The 21,805-nt window shown below is 36.5% G+C and overlaps 1 protein-coding gene across 5 annotated transcripts; it reads right to left on the bottom strand.

Moving 5' to 3' along the window:
• Positions 1-116: 116 nt before the first annotated feature.
• Positions 117-21,803, bottom strand: CUTC (cutC copper transporter). 5 transcript variants are annotated; one of them, XM_081158922.1, is made up of 11 exons: positions 21,600-21,701; positions 20,739-20,806; positions 19,176-19,247; positions 16,072-16,131; positions 13,403-13,612; positions 12,762-12,797; positions 9,881-10,014; positions 5,820-5,847; positions 2,800-2,905; positions 1,621-1,675; positions 117-489 (listed from the first exon to the last, which is right to left on the bottom strand). In XM_081158922.1, the coding sequence occupies exons 3-11, from the start codon at positions 19,225-19,227 to the stop codon at positions 325-327; spliced, it is 846 nt and encodes a 281-aa protein (XP_081015048.1). In that variant the 5' UTR covers positions 19,228-19,247; positions 20,739-20,806; positions 21,600-21,701; the 3' UTR covers positions 117-324. The 5 variants fall into 5 exon arrangements, with proteins under 5 accessions (XP_081015048.1, XP_081015045.1, XP_081015046.1 ...); XM_081158919.1 differs by lacking the exon at positions 20,739-20,806 and having other exon boundaries at positions 218-489; positions 1,603-1,675; positions 21,600-21,803; XM_081158920.1 differs by lacking the exon at positions 20,739-20,806 and having other exon boundaries at positions 244-489; positions 21,600-21,803.
• Between the last annotated feature and the right edge of the window lie 2 nt (positions 21,804-21,805).

Raw genomic sequence — 21,805 nt, 5'->3', positions numbered from 1 at the left:
GATAGCACTGAATCTGCAGATCAACTGGAGAGTACTGCTATCTTGACAATATTGTCTTTCAATCTACAAACACGGGATGTTTATTTGTTAGGTCTTTTAAAATTTCTTTCAGTAATGCTTTAGTTTTCAGTGTACTGTCTTGTACTTCTTCAATTACTTTTATTCCTAAGTATTTCATCCTTTTGATGCTAACATACATGGAATTGTTTTCTTAATTGCATTTTAGGATTTTTAATTGCTAGTGTACAGCAATACAATCGATTTTGTATGTGACTTTATATCCTGCAACCTTGCTGAACTTGTTCTTTCATTTTTCGTGTCTGTCTACTCCTTAGAATTTTCTATGTACACGATCATGTAACCTGCAAATGGAGAGCATTTCATTTCTTCCTTTTCGATCTGGATTCTTTTTCTTTCGTAATAGCCTTGGCTAGAGCCTCCGGGACAATGTTGAACAAAAGTGGTGAGAGTGGACATCTTGTCTTGTGTCTGATATTAGGTGAAGAAAGGAAATAAGATTTAAAGGTGAGGAAAGGGACACATTTAATAAAGGCAAGGCTCTTAGTATATACATTCCTAAGTACCCAAATCTGTGCACTGCATTCATAGAGGCTCCATTAACTAACTTCCTAACCAAAGACAAGCTCTTTATATTATGCTTGTTACTTCCCTAGAATAGAAATGACAGTTCTATTATCAGCGTGCTATTACTATAAAATGATATTATAAGTATGACAGTGACAGATACAGGTAGTGATGAACTTCACCATTTGGGACCTGCTCGTAGGAAAAGTGTCTTTCACCATTAGATTACATTCTCCCTACCCGTAGCCTCAACTGAAAGAAGTAGCTCTTTTGGTAACTTCCCTCACCTCTCCAATTCTCACTATAGCTTTTTTAAACTGTCAGATGAATGTTATGGTTAAGCCATTTCCCAATCTGGGAACAGAGGCAGAGGTAACCTGGCGAACACCAGAGATCACCTCTGCCTTTATAAAGTCTGGGAACTTTGACATCTTGCTTCCCAAGTCCGGGAATTTCTATGCTGTACCATTTTACTCTGTAGCCTTAGCACCTAATGAATACATAATAAAAAGAGAGAATGGAGGAAAAACAAAACAAAAATCTTCCCTTTCGTATTTTGCTAGACTATTCTGGGTAAAAATAAGAGACTGCCACAGTAGTATGGATATTTTTATTTTACAAATGAAAATGCAAAGTACTGCTATGAAGCCGTACCTAAAGTTACACTCTCAATTCATATCTTGCACTTGAATTTTCTCAGTTCATCAATTAATTCCAATGAAAACAGACTAAGCCTCTGTTTACAGAAGCATAGATCAGATTTAACCATGACGATGAAGATGGCTGGCAAAGATTAAGCAAAGGTAGCTCTGTTTTAAGTTTTCTTCTTGGAAACATTCTCCATGACCGTGGGAGACTTAAAACAAAGACCATGACTGTCCTGGCCAGAGAAGAAGGTTAAAGTGGAGTCACAGAGAATTGTACACTACTTTTCTGCTTCATCCTGTGATATCCACATCTCTCAGAGAGGTCTGGCTAAACCAGAATATTCTTTGCAATAGCATTCAAAGTCCTTACTTTAGTCACATCTGTTACCTTCAGAGAATATTCTGAGCTAGAAAGAGAGGCTCCCATGGCAACAGAGGAATTTCTGCAATAGAAATAATAAAGGAACAAAAAATTATATAAATTGTTAAATGAGCCCTCCTACTGGCACTTCAATTTATAGGCTATTTCATGGCCTAGAACAAGGGTAAGTCAGTTGAGGACCCTGGACTACTATATTTCAAAAGTTTTATTAAATAATTACTTGAAATACCTAGCAGCCAAATCTACCAGACAGTATAACTGATTCTGTATCTAGTGTAAGTTGTAAAGCTCTTGCTTCCTTGACATCTCATTTTCCCAGGGTATAAATAATCAACTGCTAACTATTAAATTATAGGAGTCCTCTCAAGTATAATAAAAACACATAATAGTTTCAACGGCTTAATGGTGATAACATTTCAAAATAACTGAAAATAGAGAGCAAAGATAAAGGAAGACTAAGTACTAAAGGTAGGAGAGATAAAAATAACTATGACTCTCCCATCCTTACGCCATAGTTTAAGTTTGCTGAAGGAAAGCACCGGTGAGTGAGCACACATACTTATCTGACTCATCTGAAGCTTAGATGCTAAATTAGTATATTATTAACTGGTCAAGTTGAACAATGACTTAATGATACAATGGTTCACCTATGTTAGAAGAGCCTGCTTATTTAAAGCAGGATAAGAACCATTTTGCAGTGGATTTTTTTTTTTTTTTAAAGAAAGACAGATGGCCACACACAGCACCTCATTTGGATGTCTGGAGTCTTGGAAACTTGACTACCCTCCATTCTCCTACAAATGCTCGTTTGGAGGTTCTCACAAGGGAGCGCAGCTGCTTGTATACCCTTGACCGAAGAACGGTCCTCTTCTCTATGGAGGAAGGCCATACATACTCAACTGAGTGTGCAGCTTTGCAAAGGATGCACATGGAATGGGGAGGGAGGAGGGCGACACCCGCCTAGCCAGCCAGATCAGGGATCGACCCTGGCGATCAATGGGGTGACAGATGTAGCAGCCAGATTGCCCTCACATCACCATTTTGCAGTCGGAAACTGCAAAATGACTGCAAGTACTTATCACAACATTCCATTCATTTATCATGTCATTAACTAAGGCTTTCCTATGTGGAGAAGTAAAGATTAATCTCCTCCCTTCTTGTATGAGTCAAAGAATACAATTTTACCGAAATTTCATTCCTGAATCTCTAGCAGACCGAGCAGAACAGTGGAATTCTGTAGCACCAGAACCCTCAAGGATTCTTTGTAGATTTCTGTCTGTTATACCACCCCCTGTTGGAAAAAATAAGTAATACATTAAGTAGAATAGAATTTTGCATAAAATTTAATAAATAATAATGACTGCTTGCTCTGTATACAATCCTCAGACTGAAATTTCTCATTAATTCAAGAATTATTTTCTCTCTTCTAAGCTAGAATAAAATTAGAAAAGAATGATGAAATACAAACTACAGATTCTGAAGAATAACTAATAAGGTCTTAGAACCTATGACGTAATCTTCTATGTCCACTGGTTATATAACAATGTTATACGATACAGACTTTAAATCCAGAAAGATTACTGTAGGGCAAGGAAAATCATCGAGCGCTCTATCCCTGCTCCTTCTCAATTAAAGAAAAATCAAATTAAAACAAAAGAAGGACAGGCTTGAGGACAAAGCTACAAAATCACAGCCTCAGAAACGTATCTGAAAGAGAACCTCCAAGATTCTCTCTCTGGACCAGCATTTGGAGATCACACAGATGTCACTGGAAATGGGAATAATGCCAGGTGTTATATAGTTTATTTTAATATGAACTTTTGTTTCATTTCACAGAAGAATCTGAATCTCCTTTATTAAAACTGCAATCTACAAATCTACAATCAAGTACTTTATGATGACTCATTTGTTTTAATGAACAATCTCTTAAATATTTATAATATAAAGATTCATATTCTCAACTGATGCCAGATTATAAATACAAAATTAGTTTCTTGATCTTTATATCCTTGTCTTCTAATATATAGGAAGGCATATTCTTAATGACTGATAAAATATGTACTTTGTATCTCAAGTTGCTGCAGTAATGACTTTACACACTCTTTTGGACTCGTTAACTTTTTTTATGTGATACTGTAGCATCACTGAGCCCTAACAAGTGAAAAGAATACAGACTGAGAAGTTAGATTTGGACTAGAATCCTGGCTTCGCCACTGTAACTCCGCACAGCTGTTATCTTAGATAAATTACTTTAAACCGTTAAGCCTCATTTTTTTTTACCAATAAAAAAGGGATTATTGCCTACCTTAGAGCTTGTTATAAGGATATAAAGACAAATATGTTATTTCCTTCAAACACATAACAAGATATCTGGCCACTAAAACCATGTTGCTCCAGTTATCAGCACCTTTAGGACATTGATAATACAATTTCCAAACACAGAGTAACACATCTTTACAGTTGGAACCAAAAAGGACAATTAGTTCAATACCCACTCTTTACAGATGAGGAAACTGGAGCCTAACTATGTCGTAAACTTCACTATGAAAGTCCCTAGAGGGAAACTACTGTGTTCTATTTATCTTTATATTTCTCAATGATGAATGCTCATTAGGCATTCAGTTTGACTTAACTAGAGATTTTTGCTTCTTGGCACTTATTTTCATGAAATTGTAATAATTTATTTATAGATATATTCTGTAAGCTCCTCGAGTAAAAGGATTACCTCATATTCATTTCTGTCTTCCCATATTCACCACAGAACCTGGCACAGAATTGTAATTTGCTTGGTAAGGTTTGTTAAATAATCACAAATATTTTTGTATACAACATCTTTTCACCTAACACTGTAAGCCTTAGGTAGTTTCTCCTATAACTCTGCATCTCAAGGAATGCCTTGCACACAGTAGATAATAATTACATAACAAGCAAAGGCAATCTTAATATTAACAACTGTCTAAGTTTGGCTATTAGCTGTCAAGACTGAATACATTTAGTTTTAAATGGGAATGCATTAGACTTAGTTAAGTCTCGTTAATAAAGGGTCTCAATTTGACAGATAACATATGCTTTCTATCTGCTCACGTTTCTGGGACTTGCTACAGGTAAAAACTTTTCTAAATTTCTGACGCTACCTCTTTATCTGGCCTCTTTTTTAAAGCTGGCCTTTATTTGGCTATCACCATTTTGACCCCTGGTCAGTCTTGGTATCACTGGTAGTGAGACAACCAGACACTGTATGCCTTCTGATGTGATATAATATTATATGTACAGAATCACCCATAAAGTATTCTTACCCAAAATATTTAACCAGAATCTAATCAAGCCTTATAATCTAGCTACTAGTTTATAGGAAATGCAGTAGCTAGGAAATACAAGCTAAACAATATAAAAAAAATAATAATTTGATAAATCCAGAAAGTAGGACATTTTACAGGATAAGGGGCCCAAACTTTTTAAATTTCATTTTTTTAAAAACAAGAAAAAAGAAAAGGAAAACCTCTATATTAAACAATATTAAGACACAACCAAATACAATACTTATTCTTTGATGGGATCCTGATTTGAACATATGAACTATAAAAAACATGCTGGGGGCAACTAGAGAAAAGAGAGTATTCACTGAGTATTAAATGGCATTAAAGAATTGGTGTTTATTTTGATAAATATGATAGTGGTACTGTGATTACAGTAAAATGCCCTTATTTTTTAAAGATGCATAAAGATAAAATTTTTAAATTCTGCAAAAATTGTTCATAATGAGCTATTATGTTCTTAATTGATCTGATAGTTGTCAGCACAGGATCCCATTGTGCTAACTACAAGGAAGAATGTGGTGATCAGAGATATTCAGGAATTATTTATCCAGGGATATTATGTTTGTTTACACTTTGTTAACAACTTGGACATCTGGCCCTAACACCATGTAGCGGAAAACTTGGTGTGCCTCACCAGAGACGAACATCCTCAAACACAATTCTAATCTACTTCCTTTTTCGCTCTTCTCTGAGCTTATCCCTGCTAGAATGTTCTCCTCCTTATCTAAAGTTGTAAATTCCAGCAGCGATCTACTATCTTAATCAAAGAATATATTCTTCTTTCTGAACACCATGTAGTAATACTTTCTCCCATACTGCCCTGCCTCCTTTGCTCCTCCGTCACTACAGTTCAGTGTCACACTAGTGAATGGATAGATAAATAAATACCTGGCATTACCACAATCCTGCCTTTTGCCTGAAAAAAGAAAAAAATAAACAAGTAAATTTTAATATCTTTTTCTAAATGAGATGGTAAGGCAGTGAGAACAGAAACATAAGTATATTAAAATTTAAAAATTATTACTAGTGTTAAAGTGTCAATAGATCTTTTCTGTTTCTTTGGGATCTTAGGTAAGTAAGATCTCAGCAAAGTAACTCTTTCTACCCAGTTACTTTATTGTATTACTTTAAAAACTTGTACTGTTATGAACACAAAGAACAGAAGGATACAATATAAATACTGAATGATTACACCACTTTAAGAAAAGCCATTGCTGAAAAATAACACTACTCTGAGTTGCTGGTATGTGACGGGATGGAAGTAGTTGAATTTAAACAAGATTTCAGCAGGAAAGAAAGATCATAGCATAAATTGCTGGGGGGGAAATCTACTCAATTTTCGTATCCTCAACTAAATTCCCTAGGTTATCATACCAACTAAATAAAACCATAGGTCCACTTAAGTGGGTTTTAAGTAATAAAACTGGACTATATGAATTGCTTTAATTTATGATAATTCCAGAATATAGGTATTAAAATTTCCTTACTTTTATTCCAATTTCCATCACACTTCCTAAGTAAATTTTGGTGATATATCACTGAAAGTCAAAAGGAAATCACCCTATTACAAATGCATACTTAGTGGAACCACTGGTAGCAGGTAGGTAACAAGGACAGAATAAAAATTACATACTATGTCAGGCTCACTAATTTGCAGAATAAAATCTTTACATTATACATAAATTAAATTTTTTCACACGTGGCTTCCCCAAGATGGGTTTTTAATACTGGACCAGCCGATCTTGCCAACCAAACAGAATTCTAAGTCATTTGTCTCAACTGTTCAGCTTATGTATGCACTCAGCCAACACTCTACCCAACTCAGGGTTAGGTAGACAATCTTTCTTCTATTGAGTATTGTCAAACAACAGAAAAAATTCATTTAAGAACCACCCATAACATTTCTTTTTCCATAAACACTTTAACACTCAACTAATGTATTCAATAAATCTAATTAATGTTGAAAAAATACTTAATGCTACATCATGTTCAGTTAGGACAAATGAGAAAACTGAAAGATGGGCTCAGTGTAGGGAAGAGAAATGGGGAAAAGGGGAAAAGAGGTATGAGGTCCAATGTGAGCGGAGGGGCAGAGGGTAAAGGAGAGAGGGCACAAGAGGACGGAAGGGAACAGGAGCCAAAAGGAGGGAATAGAGTAAAAACCAACTAACACCAGAAATAACAAATACAGAAAGAAGACGAGAAGCAGAGAGTCTCAAAAGCAGTGAGAACAGAAAAGCAGTGAAGAGGAAGGTCGTAAGCAGGGAAGAGAGTCTAGTCATGAGTAGAGGGCAAAACAACCTTCCTCCTTACTTTTAAGACAAGTTACAGCTACTTGAAGTTAAGTCACTATCAGTGTAAAGTTAAGGTGAACACTGAGATTGTCCTTTGAGAGATTTTATGTAGCAAATTCTAAAGCAGCTCCAAAGAGCTAGATATATCGCAGAAGCTCTCTATGAGAAGGATTCCAAAGTATTTTAGCTTAAAGAAAGTGAGGGTAAGAAATGATACGCTGGTGCAAAAAGGGAAACAGAGACCAACAAAGGACTTGGAAAGAGTGGTCATAGAAAAAATGATGGATTGCTACAAAACTGTTTTAGTTGCATATTAGAATATTAAGGTGTAAAAAAGACTACTCTTTTGTACACTGAGTCAACGACAGATTGTATTCTACACTGTGCAAAATTAGAACACCCAGACCAGTATTTAAGTAACAGGGACTCAGTAAAACAATCAAGTGACCTCAAGCCCTAACTTCTGGCACATTTGTCACTGAAAAGATAAACAATTTTTCATAATAGTTGAGTTAGATGTCATTTTGGAAAAATAGCTACAAAATTACTAAAAAATTATATGTATATATAACCCCCTTCCAAACAATTTTCTTTAACCCTGATCAAATTGATCAATCATGAAAGTATTTATCAAATGTCATTACTCACCTGTCCATACATCCAACAAATATTTAGTAAAAGCCTACTATGAATCAGGCACTGCTCTAGGTATGCAAAATACTGAGGCTGAAGGAGTCCAGAACATGCCACTGTGGCATAAAAATTATTTTGAACTGAAGGCATTTGAGTTCTTGAAATTCCTTATCTACCTGAGAGTAGAGCCTCCCAAAAGAACTAAAACAGAACTTAATTGCCATAAATCTCCTCCCTGGGAGCAACTAATCAGTAATACACCCAATGAGACATTGTCACAAAACTATCTCCCATCTATTCTCCTAAGGGTCCATTTATCTTTCAAAAAGTTACTTGTTAAATACATATATGATTAAAAGCTGTTTTCTTCTTGCTAACGTCTTTTGTCAGTTTAATTTGTGGGCCCTCAAACAGTGAACCTGAGAGGACAAAGAAAAGATGTCGCTTCCCTGACGTGAGAGAAAGAGAAAGTCCCCGTTCCCATGGGGTTTACATGTTCAAGGGAGACAGACGACAGACAGGGGTATTTACATAGTAAATTTCAGGAAGCAATGAGTACAACGGAAAAAAACTAAGCAAGGCAATAGAGAGTAAAAGGGGAGGGGCTATTTCATAAAATTTAATAATTGTTAGAGAAGTAAATGGAACGAGACTGTTTAGGATTCTTAAATGTACTGAAGGAAGCATCCATAAAACAAAATATTTATTGCCTAGAAAGCTGAAATGATTTTAGGAGGGAAAAAGTAACATTTAACTATTTCTTCTAAGTGAAAGCTTTCTAAAACACAGGCAGATGATACTTTTAAGAGATGAATTCTACCACTTTATTTGGATTATTTAGAACTATATGCTGGCCCAGGGTTACCAAAGTGATTTAACAATATAAAGCACTTACCAACTGTCACACTTTGTGCTATAATCTGAAGTAATCCACAACTATTCTAGGAGGTAGGGTACCATTATTATGCTAACTTGTAGTAGAAGAAACTGAAGTTGAGGATAGTTAGATAATTTCTCCAAGGTCTCACACACACACACACACACACACACACACACACACACACGCGCGCGCGCGCTCCTTGGTAATCACCATAAAACAAATGCCCTGTACCTACTATATACTTAATAAATATTTGTAAAATCAGTTAAGTTCCAGACTAGCAAAGTCACATCAGACCCTTAGGTGAAATTTCCAAAAATTATTTTCATGACTGTAGAAAAGCAAACCTAAGCAGATGTCTACCCGGGTAGTAATAATAATAGAAATTAACATGTATTAAAATGTATTATATGTCAAGCCCTGTGCTAAGGCCCTCAGATATCTTATCTCTACCAATCCTCAGAGCAGCCTTATATAGGAAGTATTAAACTTATCTCAATTTCACACTTGAGGAAACAGAGGTTTAAAGGTTAGTAATCTACTCAACATTACTACCAGCAAATAAATTTCAAATCTGAGTCTCAAATCCAGAGCTCTCACTTCTCAAAATCCATGCCTCTGGATTGATGTCAGAAAAAACAGACATGCCCCAATAACAAAGCCATCTTCCGACTGCCCTACAGATGATGCTAATGCACCAGGGCATACAAGAGAAAAATATTACATTTCCTCCTATCTTGATACACAGAAAGAGATGAGAGAAAAATAGAGCTTTAGTTTTAGAATTCATCTAAAATGATAATTATCTCAAATTTTATATGGGATCCCCTGAATATACAAAGGCTGCCAGTGGGAAGATGTGGCTTAAAACTATGCAATGATGATGGCAGAGAAAAAGTAAAATTTGCTCTGGTTACCCAAATTAGATAATATCCTTAGGCATTGTTTATAATCTGATCTTAAGACCCTTGGTTACTAAAAAAGTTCATGTGAAAGAAATACGAATTATACAAATATATTACTGCATGCTTGCTTTTTCTTATAAACACAAAGTAAGTAATATTTAGTTTCACAACCTAGCTGTACAGCAGAATATCAGGAGTAACCACAACAGTCTTACGAAGAAAAGAAATTGTGTGTACCTGATCTATGAGTCGCTTTATCACAGGCAGCCCTTCTAGTGCTGAACTGTCACATCCACTGGTCAACACTCGCTCAAATCCCAAGGTTAAGAGAGTCTCTAGAGCTGCTATTGGATCGTGAACCATGTCAAAAGCTGAAACAAAAAAAATTTGATTTAAATTTTGAACAGATATCACGAACACAGTGATTTCTAAAATGTAGTATATATACAGTGGTGTGCTGGACTTGGCTTGTACTGGCTTGCAAGAGCCGACTTAAATATTCAGAAATTTTGCAAGCATGACTGTTAATCCATTGGCAGCTTGAAATCACTTAAGATGGGAATACTTTTTTAATCCTCCCCCGAGGATACGTTATTATTGATTTTAGAGAGTGGGGATGGAGAGAGAGAAACATCAATTGGTTGCCTCCCATATGCGCCCCAACTGGGGATCAAACCTGCAACCTGGGTATGTGCCCTGACAGGAATCAAACCCGTGTCCTTTCACTGTACAGGATGATGCTCCAACCAACTGAGCCACACTGGCCAGGGCAATGTGGGAGTATTTAAACCACAGAAATCAGCAAATGCTACAAATCAGGGCTCTTTTTTCCCCAAGAGCCAGTTTGCCAGCACACCACAGTCCGCACACAGCCGGTGGTATGCGTGGTCACTTAGGTGGAACACATTTGAAGAAATGCATTTCCTTAAATGCAGATCAGAGTGAGAAGTTTCTATTTCTCATTAGTTATAGAAGTTTCTCTTTAAAACATTTTTTAGGATTTGTCTTAAGAAAATTATTAAATAAATTTGCACAGGTCACAATCAGGTACGGTAAAATTGTGAATGCAAGTGACTCAAGTGACTCAAATTTGGGGAAGTCTGCCCTGAGGATCCAGACAAACTGCATAAGTAGAATAAAACATGACTCACCAGTCCTAAAAAAGGCCTTGGTTCACATTCTTGTTATTGACCAATAGTTTGTACTAACCTATTTACCCTGCATGCCCACAGCTCACTGCACAGAGACAGCTGTTTACAACAGACTGCCCTACTTTCTAAAAGAACTCTCTCCTCCTCAGAGACGAAAGTGGCACTAGGACCCTCAGTCAGAACAGTTACTTCTCTTTGGTTCTCAGTGCTACTATGTGATGTGGAAGTTCAAATACATGAGGGTTAGGTGCTAGACCCCTTCCTTTCACCCTTAAGTCTATGGAGGCAGCTAAATCTACTATAAAGGGTTTTCCTTTTTTGATGGCAGCACCTCCTCATCAGTGATTACACTCTCATACTATCTCATTAAATACATGAGTGAAAAAAATGTGGAAACCAGGCCAATATAAAATTTTGAGAACATGAAAATATTTTTGTTAAACTTTGAATAGTTTAATAAACTTATACAAAATAGGTTAGTATAAGTACCTGCAGGTGTGACTGAAAAGTCAGTTTAGTGGTTGCAAAGGAAAAGAACAGAAATTTGAAATAATTTTCTTAGATTAAGAACAAAAAAATACATTCAATATGATGGGTTTATTTTGAATTATTTACAATGTCAAATTTTAAACTATATGTTTTTCAGCTAAATGTTTACTGATTAAAATCACTTGTCATATTTTAAAACTTTTTTTGACTAGCCTCAAGGCTGACTTTTAAGCAATCTAACATCTTTTAGTTATTGCTAGTTAATGAGAAGCATCGCTAAACAGCAAGTCAAGAAAACAGTTTTCTGGAGGTACTTATTATCCATGTAAAGAAAAATAAGGTAATAAATGCTTCACCTCTAGTTTATATAAATAGATGCAAGTGCTGGTGTTTACTCTTATCCTTACCTCTGAATGCTTCCAAAAGGTCAGAAAAATATTCAACAATTTCTCAAGCATATTATCAAGCAAAAAGAAATTGACTGAAGACTTCCTTCTTCTCTTGTGCAATAGCAGTGCCCTCTGAACGCAAAATTGACACTTGTTCCTTCACTTTACCAATGTTTGACAAAAGTGTATAGAAATTACAACTCTCTAATTTATAGACAGGAAGTACTTTAATAAGAAATCAGATACATTTTAGAAACTATTCTGATGTAGATAAGCTATCAATAATGTAAAATGCCCAGCCAGCGTAGCTCAGTGGTTGAGCATCCACCTATGATCCAGGAGATCTTGGTTTGATTCCCAGTCAGGACACATGCCTGGGGTTGTGGGCTCGATCACCAGTAGGGGGAGTGCAGGAGGCAGCCAATCAATGACTCATCATTGATGTTTTTATCTCTCTCCCTTCCTCTCTCTGAAATCAATAAAGATGTATACTTTTTTTAAAATAATGTAATTTTGTGTACTGTAGTGAAGTACATTGACTATCCTGTTCATTGACTATCCAGCATCTATTTCTTCTTTCCTCCTTCCTAACAGAATCCAATTCTTCAGATACGCACCCCCTCTTTGCCTGTGAATCATATATTCTTCTGGAGAAGCTGACCTCACTCCTAGCTCCAGGAATAGTCTTGTCTAGCTTAACTGGCAATAAATTTCATTTCACTGGCCATAGTAATTTATTCTTTTGTGGGTTGCACAATAGCCAAGGCAATCTAATAAAAATGAATCTCAGGATTCTTGGTTAGAATGCTGTGACAAGTACACACACTTGTAGACAATGCTTACTCTGTCCCCTCCGTATTCTTTTACCACCTTCTATTTTCAACAACTTTTCACAACTAAGGCTTCATATATTCTAGAAATTGTGCATTCCTAAATTTACAACTGTTATTCCCAGGATTAGTATAAAGAAACCAATTGATAACACTGTAACACTACAGAATTGTGTTCCCAAAAAAGGTTGTGGCATTTGGTGAAATTAAAAAACTGTCGATGGTATTCAATAGACCTTCTAAAATGGAAAAGACTCACCTCGGTGGAAAGTGGCTGGCAGAGGACGGCACATAGCTATAGAAGAGAATCACATAACAACATGAATGATGAGATCATCACTGATTACTATACACAGAATTCTCCATGTTAGATGGGACTTATATAACCTCCTCTAAGTGAACCGAAATAAAATGGCAGCCTTCCGAATTCAAAAGTCCTGTTTCCATTAATCTCTGATTTTTATATAAAAAAAGACCATCCACTCCTTAGAGGCACCAAATAAAAACTATATAATCTGACAACGATAAGAACAGTATTATATTTATTACTCACTCCTCTGAGAATACAGATAGTTTACTTCTGTCCTCTCCATATCTTGCCATCCTCACCAAATGTGATAGCTTTTGTGGGTTTTGGTGCAATAATTAAAGGAATCAAGGTGAACTTCCCTTTAACCCTTCAGGAACAGTAGAAACCTGATCTATAGCAACTGAAAAGAGGAAGGCTATGCCACACATACCCCCTGCCCAAACATCTAAATAACTACTGTTTATTATAGGTTAGTTTAAGTGTCTGCAGATGTGACTGAAAAGTCAGTTTTGTGATGGTGGTTTTCTATATTGGGAATATTAAATGCAATCATCATTAGAGGATTTTTGGTCTCAGATACAAATTCTTACCTACAAGGGACATGCACAGCTCTTTGTCAATGTGTCCATCTTCAGTCAATGCCCCAAATACCAAACCATCAGCACCATAAAGCTTGGCAAGACGAATGTCAGCCTTCATCACCTCAACTTCACGATCTGAATATAAAAAATCACCTCCGCGTGGCCGGATCATCACAAAAACTGGGATCTGGACACACTGCTTCACTATTTGAAGGACACCTACAAGAACAGGAATTAGACTAATCAAAATGCAAATGTGAGCTAGAAGCTCAAGGAAGTCAATAAAATATTATTGGTCTTTTACATATGCTCTTATGATAGTATCACTTCTAGAAAAGAAGGAGTTGACTGAGGAAACCAGAGAAATGTAGACTTAAAAGGAAGGATGCTAAGAAGAAAAAAGTAGACATAGAAGTTAAGTAATAAGAAAATCAAAGGTAAAAAAAAGCAACTTAGAAAACAGAAGGAAGTTACTGCATTTAAAAAGCACTTGTCAGCTGACAACAAAAATTCTTTTACTGGTATGTAACATTTGAAAGTGTAGTAACTACCAGGCTCAATGTTCTGCCAGTGTAATCCTAAGATCCAGTTTCTCCTTTCTAATGGATTACAGCTCTATTTAAAACCTACTACAGAGATGTTTACATAGTGCTAAAGTTTATGGACAGTCATTTAGCAAAGCCCTTTTTCGAAACAGATATGTTAAAGGGAACAAAGTTGTACTTACTTGTGATTTATGAATAAACGTGCCTAAATATGACCTATGAATAAAAGTGCCTAAATATGACACAATTCATGGCTAGCTCAGAATTCCTCAATAGTTTACGATCTGCGGCAAGTACCATTAGTGTTTACCCGATAGGAATGTATTTCGTCTTCCTTGCTAAAAGAAACCCCAATTCTGAATGGGACAGCAATATGCCCAGCACCAAGCAATGAATCATGATTGCTGTTGCAAAAAAAACAGACTGCAGTCAAATTTATAGATATGTTCTATTGCACATATAAACCTTTATACTAAATAATGCTATCATCAACCTCAAAGAAACATATGTCTTGCATACAATAAAAAATTATCATGCAGGAAAACAAGACACATCATGAGGCCATAAATCAATCAAACAAAACCGACCTGATACAGGTGTTAGAATTAGCAGCCAAGTCATTAAAAGAGCTATTATAACTTTATTCCATACATTCAAAAAAGTTAAGAAGCTACATCACAGACTCAGACTTCTAGAGATGAAAACTACAATGTGTAAGATGAAAAACACATTAGGCAGGATTAACAGTGATTAGACATTGCAGAGGAAAGATTAGGAAACTTGAAAACAAAGCAACAGGATTTATGCAAAATGAAACAGAGAAAAAGAAGACTTAAAAAAAGAGTAGTTCATCAGTGAATTGTAAAACAAATATAATCAAATATTGAATTGAAAATATTCTATTTTAAGTATAATTGGTCTCTAAAGGAGGGAGTAAAGGACACTGAATGCTGAAAACATCCAAATATGATAAAAAGTATAAATACACAGGTCTAAGAAACGTGAAGAAAACTACACTCAGGTACATCATAATCAAATTGCTCCAAACCAAGAATAAAGAAAAAAAATCATAAAAGCAACCAGAGAAAAGAGACATGTTACATAGAAAAGAGCTAAGGTATGGATGATAGCAGATTTGTCAGAATCAATACAAGCAAGAGAGTGAAGAAACATCTTTTAAAGTACTGAAAGAAAAAAACTGTCAACCTAGAATTCTACGCTCAAAAAAAATCTTTCAAAAATAGGGAAAGATGTTTTCAGACATACAAAAGCTGAAAGAATTAATCACCAGCACACTTGTACTATAAAAAATGATAAAAGAATTTCTTTAGGCAGAAGGAAAATAAACCAGATGGAAATATAGATCTACACAACAGAAGCACACCAGAAATGGTAACTATGCGTGGGTAAATAATGTGATTGTTCTCTTATTATTTCAATCTCTTTAAAAGATAACTGACTCTTTGAGAGAAAAATCACAGAGCTGTGAAGATTGTTGTGAACCGCATGGGAAGGTTAAACAAGTGTGGAGTGATCAGTCCCAGATTCGATGTGTAACTGAAAGATCTAGAAAATGGCAGGCTAACCTGCACCCAGGCCATCAGTTTGGTTTTGCTGTAATGACAATGTCAGTGGGCATCACGGACCATGAAGAAGCAAGGCCAAAACACACAGGAGGGAAGATCCTGGGGTTCTTTTCTAGGGATGCAATACATGTGTGCAAATAAAATGCCTCAGTGGAAATAATAACAACAACAATGTAGTGTGGAGTTCTTAACATATGTAGAAGTAAAAGGTCTGTCAGTAACACAAAGACCAGGAAGGGAGAAATGAAAACAAAAGTCAATAAACTGAGGATGCCAAAATGGAATGATAAAAAACCCCAGTCCTTGATATTACTGCACAGCAACTGAACCAATATTAAGTGCAACTACTTATCTCTCAACTTTTTGATGTACAAGAAAAAAAAATCTACCTGATCATATCTCTGATAGACAAGTTTATTTATAATCAGAAGCATTTCTAACTGATACAATATCCAAAGCATAGTTAACATGTTAGTAACATCAGTAAAGGAGTCCAATGAAGCAGATTACCAATTGTCTCCAGGCAATCCAAAAAATGGACACTTACCCATGCTGGGTGTGGTTCCTCCTTCCATTAAGCCAGAACATAATTCAATCCGACCAGCACCTGTGATTAAAAAGAAAAAAAAAACATTGCTCAGCACAAAATATTTTTAATTAAAAAAATTTTTAATTAAAAAAATGTAAAGCATTGCTAAAAAATTATTGCCCAAAATAAACTCTTATTAAACAGCAAACTTAATATTTTTTTCCAAATATAAAACAGAATTGTAGGAACTGAGAGAAATCAAATTATAAAAGTCTATTTTTAATCCCAGCTATATTTTCCAACTCGCAGTTACTGGTAGTCAAATTTAAGAGTTAACTCAAGTTAAGCTAGGTCTCTTAAAATTCTGTTTCATAGTGTTGCCTTTCCCTGTATAAGGAAGTGACTTAGAATAAAGAAGTTTCTAGACTGACCACAGTGGAACTCTTGAATCTTCATTAATAAGAAAATAACAATGTTTTCCAAGAGAGTCTTAATTATTCTAAGCTTTAAAAAAGTAGTTATTTTAAATAGCGTAACAAGATAATTTCAAGAAAAAGAAAATACTAAAAGCAAAAGAATTATCAGACTATGGGGTCATGTCAAAAGGTCTCAGGAACTAGTTTGAAAAGGCCCCTCCCTACCAGCCAAAGATGGGACATTTTGAGCATCAATAAGAATAACTACAGGGCATTAAAATACATCAAATATGTTTAAATCTAGGTTCATAATAATATAATTCGCTGAAGAATAGAGGACAAACTCTTTATCCCAAAAATCAGTAAATAAGGGAAAAGAAGCAAGTATTCATTCTGTCCTTCTTGTACTAACTGAGCCTCAGGACACCCAAAGAGCTGATGAGGGAAAATTCTTCTTTATAGAAGTAGACTGCTAATAAATGTAAATCGCTAAACTTAACTATTATACTATTTTGGAAACCCTACTGAAATACACCTTGCTAAAACTGTTAGATGAGAGCTAACGAGCAACCTTTTAAAGGATGGATGAAGCTGACAATATCTGAATCTACTGATCAATCTTAATATCACAAAAACAGAAAAAACTAAGATGTTATCCTCCTAGTGTGATGCAACAGGGAGTACTTATCTGTAAAGTAGTCTTATAAAAAACTTAGATATGAATCTGATTAAGCCTTTGGGTTAACTATAAGTTCACAGGAAATATAGGGGTCACAAGAACATATTAAATGACAGTACATAAACAATCAGCAAAACTGAGAATGTAGAATACTCTAAAAGATGTATCAGTTTCTTTAACTACAAGGAAAGAAAAGAAAGAAAGATAGAAGGGAAACAAATGTTTGGCTCTTGATTCAAAGAACTGTAAAACAAAACAAAACAAAACTCTATGAGCTAATAGGAGAAATCTGAAAACTGGGTATTTTTGATGATATTAAGAAATTATTTTTTAAGGTATGTTAGTGATATTATGGTTATTTTTTTAATAGTACTTTTAGGGATACATACTAAAATATTTGAGGATGAAATGACGTATCTGGTATTTGCTTCAAAATAATCTGGGGGTGGAGGAGGGAAGGTAGTTATATAGACCAGGGGTCAGTAAATAATGGCCCACAGGCCAAAGGCCCACAGTTTATTTTTATTGTGGTCTGCAAGTTTAAAAAGTTTGTGTTTTTCAAAAATAACATCTTTACTGACATATAATTCACATACCATACAATGCACCCATTTCAAGTGTATAACTCAATGGTTTTTAGCATACTCACAGAGTTTTGCAACCATTATTACCATAATCAATTTTAGAATATTTTCATCAACCCCCCAAAACCTTGAACCCTTTAGTAGTCACTTTCCTCTCTCTCCATGTTCCTCAGCCCCAGGCAACCACTAATCTACTTTCTGTCTCCATGAATTTGCCTGTTCTGGGCATTTCATATAAGTGGAATCATACAATACATGGTATTTTTTTTTACTATTTGTTTTCCCACTTAGAATAATTTTTCAACGTTCATTTATGTTGCAGCATGTACCATACCAGTACTTCATTGTTTTTTATTGCCAAATTAAGAATGGTTTTTACATTTTTATATGCACAAGGACACGGACAATGGTGGGGAGAGGGACTGGGGAGGGGAGTAGGACAAGGTGGAGTGGGTCATTGGGGAGAAGAAGGGACACCTGTAATATTTTAAACAAAAATAAAATTTAAAAAAACAAGATTAATCAGAAAGAAAAAAAAAAGAATGGTTTTTATATTTTTAAAGGATTATTTAAAAAAAACAAAGAAGATGCAGCCTTGGCCAAGTAAGTCGGCTAGTTAGAGTGTCGTCTGGATATGCTAAGGTTGCAGGTTTGATCCCCAGTCAGAGCACATACAAGAATCAATTAATGAATGCATAAATAAGTGGAACAACAAATTGATGTGTACTTCCCTCTCAAAAAAAAAGAAAATCAATTAAAAAAAATAAATATTTTAAAAAACAACAAAGAAGATGCGACAAAGTCCAAATGTGGCCAGCAAAGCTGAAAATATATACTATGTTGCTCTTTACAAAAAAGTATGCAGACCGCCCCCCCTTACAAAATAGATGAAAGACTGGCCATGTACCAAAAATGGATGAAGCTAAGTAACAGGTACATGGGGATTCATTATACTATTCTATTTTTGTATATGTTTGAAATTTTCCATAATAAAAAGTTAAAAAAAATTTCCCAGTCCTGAAATGATAGGAATTTCTATGTTTCTTATTAAAACAGTTTCCCAGTGCAAAAGAAACTCTGAGGTAAAGATAATGTAAATATATATATATATAAGCTAGAAGTACTAATAACAAAAATGGCATCAAATCTCTAAAATCATCTTTAAATCAGTGGTTTGAAAAAAATTAAATCTTTGCTAAGTTCAATAATAAAATGAAGTTGGGGAGTAAGCACTTTGTGGATACTCACTCAAAATGTGACCTACAAGGGGAGTAAGACTAGAAGATCATAATTTTCCAGTAGGTTTTCTAGTTGGTTAGTTGTTTCCAAAAGAATTACTAGGATTCTTCCCAATCACAAAGGCTCCCAAGGTCAGTTCACAGGATTCATTTTCAGACTCTTAAGAGGACTGTAAACTGTCATTCATCCTCTAATTTCTCTTACCTCCTCTTTCTGCATTTACAGCTGATTCCACCGAATCAACACACACTTCCATGAGAAATCCATTTGCTGTTCCTAAAATACACAAAAAACAGTGCAATAAATACCATGATGGCACTATTCATCCAGACCAATCTACCACTAACATTTTATATTTTGCTGCCAAAATTCAAATGACCAGTAATTCACTACACAGTATTCTCTATATGCTTCGTTCTTCTAATCCCCATCCCTACTTTTGCTTATGCATCTCCTCAATCCACAAAGTTCTTCTATCTCCATCTTTGACTGCTAAACTCTTCCAAGACTCATGTCAAATCGTATTTCCATGATACTTCCTCTTTCCCAAAGTAGGAAATTGTATCTCCCTTTTTTGAACTCATATAACTCTTTATAAGTTATGTTCTTCTTTAAAACACTAATTGTATCTCTTCAGAACACTATTTTCGATTATTATTTATGTAGATAAGTGTCTGATCACTCTTACTTGATCTAAAGTTCCAAAGTAAGGTCTTTCTTTCCCTCAAAGGTTATTTTTTAACTTATTTTTTGACTTTAGAGAGAGAGGAAGGGGAAGGGACGGAGGGAGGGAGAGAGAAAGGAGAAACATCTATCTGTTGTTCCACTTATTAGTGCATTCATTGGTTGATTCTTATATGTGCCCTGACCAGGGATCAAGCCCCCAACCTTGGAGTATTGTGAGGATGCTCTAACTAAATGAGCCACCCAGACAGGGCAGAAGTAAGGCCTCTACAGGAGAATCTTTATTATCATCCACAGTATGCACAGTGTATAAAAAGTCACATATCTACACTAAAAAATATGATGAAAATAGTTTTGAGTTTTTTCTATAAGCTAAGCACATAATTTTTTAAAATTAAGAATTTTGAATGCATGCTTTATACAATAATACCTGAAGGAATGGTTACCACATACTGATGATAACTAAGTGCTGGGGTTTGGAATGCCTTTACTATCTTCATTTTATTTTCCTATGTTGCTTGATTTTTTCCTACCCAATATTGCTTTTATCATTTTTTTAAAAGCAATTTTTAATTTGAAAAACAAAAATCTATCATCTGCTAATATCAAGTTGCAACTGTCTCATTTACTTAAAAGAAGACTATCAGTCTCAAACAGTGAGTTAAGTGCCACCCTCAGCTCTTAACCAACAGTGCTGCATCAATTCCATGAGTTTACTGATAGCCACCCACACTAGCTGTCAGGTCATTCTAACTGGAGGGGTACCATCTGCCTCATGCAAGAAAGGGCCTTGGATAGGAGAGGGTGGGGATGCACCCAAAAGGCTATGACAGAAGGAATAAGGCAGCTGTCCTAGGAAACGGAGTTATTTGTAGGGATCAAAGAAAAAGATACTTGTTTGGAGCAGCAGTTCTCAAAGTGTGGAAGGTCATTTAGCTCTGGGGGCCTTAGGGGTCTTATAATCTTAGCCGATCCTTTCAGAGTCTGTGCAGTGAAAATTTCCATCATGATATTAAAACTTTATCTGCCTTTTTCATTCTCATTATTTCACAAGTGGAGTTTTTGGGAGGCTACCTGACATACCAGATTGAATGCGGAAGCAGGTCTAAGAATACAGGTATGAAAGTTCCATTAAGTCACACAGTAGAGATCTGCAAAAATACAAAATACTGGCACTATTCTATTTTGTTTATTTGTTGAGGAAAATAGTTCCTTTTCAGAAAAAAAAAAAAAAGTTTTTTGGTTAACAAGTAATGGGTTTATTATGGTTATTTTCTAGTTAATAAATATCGAATACAGTCAGTATCAGTAGACTTAACTCTATAAATAAAAACTCTTTGAGGTTCTCAATAATTTTTAGGAAGGTAAAGGGATCCTGGGATCAAAACCTTTGAGCAGCGCTGGTCAGGAGCCAGGAGTTCACGGCGGGAGCTGCCAAATCCCGGCGCCTGCCACGCGGCCCCACCATGGCGCGACCGGGAGAGCTCGGGACTCGTGGCAGCCACAAGCTCTGCCACCGGCAGCCGTGTGGCTTTGGAGCGCGTCCCCCCCCCCCCCCCCCCGCCGCAGCAGCTATAGGTCACACAGGTTAGGCCCTGCGCTCAGCACGCGACATCGACCTATCACAGCGATGCCGCCACGGGGGTACAGCGCCTCGGGTGGCGACGGGACCCGCGAGGCTCAGAGAAATGAACCAACTTGAACGCGGTTGCGCGACGATACGTGGTGGCGCCGGGATTCGAACCCACACATCTGGCTCCAGAGGCGGGCCACCCTCGCTACCTCCTTCTCGGGCACCGGTCTCCACGTGTTTCAAGCCGGAATGACAGAACGTGTCGCGCAGCGGTGCCCGAGGGAAATCGCGATTAACCCACGGGTCGGAACCCCCTCCAGCCCGCCGGGGAGCGAGGCGGGCCGGCCGTCCCCTCCCCGCCCCTTCCGCACCGGCCTTCGCGGACGACGGCCGCGCTCGGGTCCGCTCGGAGGAGGACCCCTGCCGCTTCATCCTGCCCGGGCTCCTCCCTCGCCAGTCTTCAGTTTCTACTCAGTCGGCGTCTCGACGCGCGCGCCCCGAGAAGCTTGCTCCCGCCGCTGCGCGCGCCCCTGCGCGTCCCCGACGCCCGCGCCCCAGCAGCCCCCGCGAACACCGG

This window comes from Miniopterus schreibersii, assembly GCF_964146895.1.
Source record: "Miniopterus schreibersii genome assembly, chromosome: 14".
NCBI classification, from domain to species: Eukaryota; Metazoa; Chordata; class Mammalia; order Chiroptera; family Miniopteridae; genus Miniopterus; species Miniopterus schreibersii.
This window is presented reverse-complemented; position numbering and strand designations above follow the sequence as displayed.